The 1,663-nt window shown below is 52.3% G+C and overlaps 1 protein-coding gene across 1 annotated transcript; it reads left to right on the top strand.

Moving 5' to 3' along the window:
- The first annotated feature begins 987 nt into the window (after positions 1-987).
- On the top strand, positions 988-1,317 carry LOC104072235 (feather beta keratin-like). Its single transcript, XM_009587464.1, has one exon. The coding sequence runs from the start codon at positions 988-990 to the stop codon at positions 1,315-1,317; it is 330 nt and encodes a 109-aa protein (XP_009585759.1).
- Positions 1,318-1,663: the final 346 nt, after the last annotated feature.

Here is a 1,663-nt window from a genome sequence, read left to right as displayed (position 1 = left end):
TCCCATCTTTACTCCAAGTATAAGCACTACAGTGCTTCAGCTCACTATCAGCAGGGATTTAGAGAAGCAAATCAGCCCACAGCGCATTGCGCTACTTGTGATACCGAGGAGTACTGGCGATGTGGAGCAGTTGCGTAAATAATGTAGTTTTCCAACATTTTTGTCACATTAGTAAAATCAGCAAAATGCTGCAGGAAGTGAAACTGTTTCAAAAAGTTCAAGGAAGAAACAAGAGGGTGTTGGAAGAAACTGCTAATTGTCCAAAGATGAATAAAACAATCATAGAAACCAGGGGAGTGAAGTGCATTGTTGTGTTTTGCAACAAAATAAACCTGAAACACAAAGGATGTCTCAACCCCCCCAGGCAATCCAGGAGATGGTATATAAGGGCTTCTGGCTCAGAAGTCCTCAGAACACAGGTCCTCGCTCCTCCTCTTCATAGATCCAAGTAAGTCTGATCCCTTCGTTATCTTTTTTATCTTTAGGTACTGTGGGTTTATGTTATTTTTAACCAACTCCTGCACACGCAGTCTGAACCTAGCTTTGCATGAAGACCTTTTTCCTTGATATCCTCACTGGCAAACAAGGCAGCTGCAGATCTGTCCAAGGTGCACTGCAGCTGCTACAACAGGTCAGAGGGGCTCAGTCAAGATGGGGCTCAGTCTGGGTGCTTTTACTCTTGAGCTCAGGGTGAACTGACTGGTGCACCTGGGCACAGCTTCTCAGCTGGCTTGGGCAGCACTCAGCTTGCGGAGAGCCTGGGAGAGCACAGAGGAGCTGCCTGGGAGGGAGGAAGGAGGGTGGGGAAGGGGGAAGAGAAAGAGAGAGCAAAAGCACCCAAGCCTTAGCAGAGCAACTGCGTGTGGCACGTCCTGAGCCCTCCCTGCTGCTGGCGAGGCAGAGCAGGGTGGTCTGCGTGGCGGCTCGTGAGCGGTGGGTTGACTCAGGCTCCCTGGTGTATTGCAGGTTCGCCTCCCTGCCCAAAGGATGTCCTTCTCCAGCCAGCAGCTCAGCTCCCGCTGCTTCCCACCCTGCGAGGTGGCGTGCCCACAGCCCATCACCAACGCCTGGAACCAGCCCTGCGTCACCTCCTGCGGGGACTCCCGTGCCGTGGTCTACCCACCACCCGTGGTCATCACCTTCCCAGGTCCCATCCTCAGCTCCTGCCCTCAGGAGAGCTTTGTGGGCAGCTCGTCCCCCCTGGGGCTGGGCCGCCCCAGGGGCCTGCAGGGCTCCCTTGTCTACGGGGGCTCCTTGTCCTCCTCCTCCTCCAGCCAGCTCTGGAGCCAGCGGGGGCTGTGCTGTGGGCCATGCTAAGCATGGCAGAAATGGCAGGAGAAACAGCGGGGGAACTGACAACAAGACCTGGACGTGCAGCTGAGCAGAGGAGCATGGCCCTCTGAAGCAGTGGGAACCTATGGGTGCTGCTCAGCACCCATGGGAATGGCTCTTCTGCTTGCCCTTCTCCTGCTCTATTTGCTTTTGATGTCAGTTTTCTCAAAATGTGTCTTTTCCATTCCTGGAAACCAAATTACTGATTATGCAAAAAATCTGTTTCTTACTGTTACAGCACTAAAGCGCTAGTATCACTGAAAATCACCGGTCCATGCATTTTTTTCTTTGGTATTTTTTTTATTTTCATACCCGTATGTCTAATAGGAAA

Source organism: Fulmarus glacialis, unplaced genomic scaffold, assembly GCF_000690835.1.
Source record: "Fulmarus glacialis isolate BGI_N327 unplaced genomic scaffold, ASM69083v1 scaffold13211, whole genome shotgun sequence".
Lineage (NCBI taxonomy): Eukaryota > Metazoa > Chordata > Aves > Procellariiformes > Procellariidae > Fulmarus > Fulmarus glacialis.
The sequence above is the reverse complement of the archived record's forward strand: the minus strand, read 5'-3'. Positions and strand labels throughout refer to the sequence as shown.

Coding starts and splice junctions, on each gene's coding strand:
- LOC104072235 (XM_009587464.1), top strand. CDS start 988: ATGTCCTTCTCCAGCCAGCAGCTCAGCTCCCGCTGCTTCCCACCCTGC.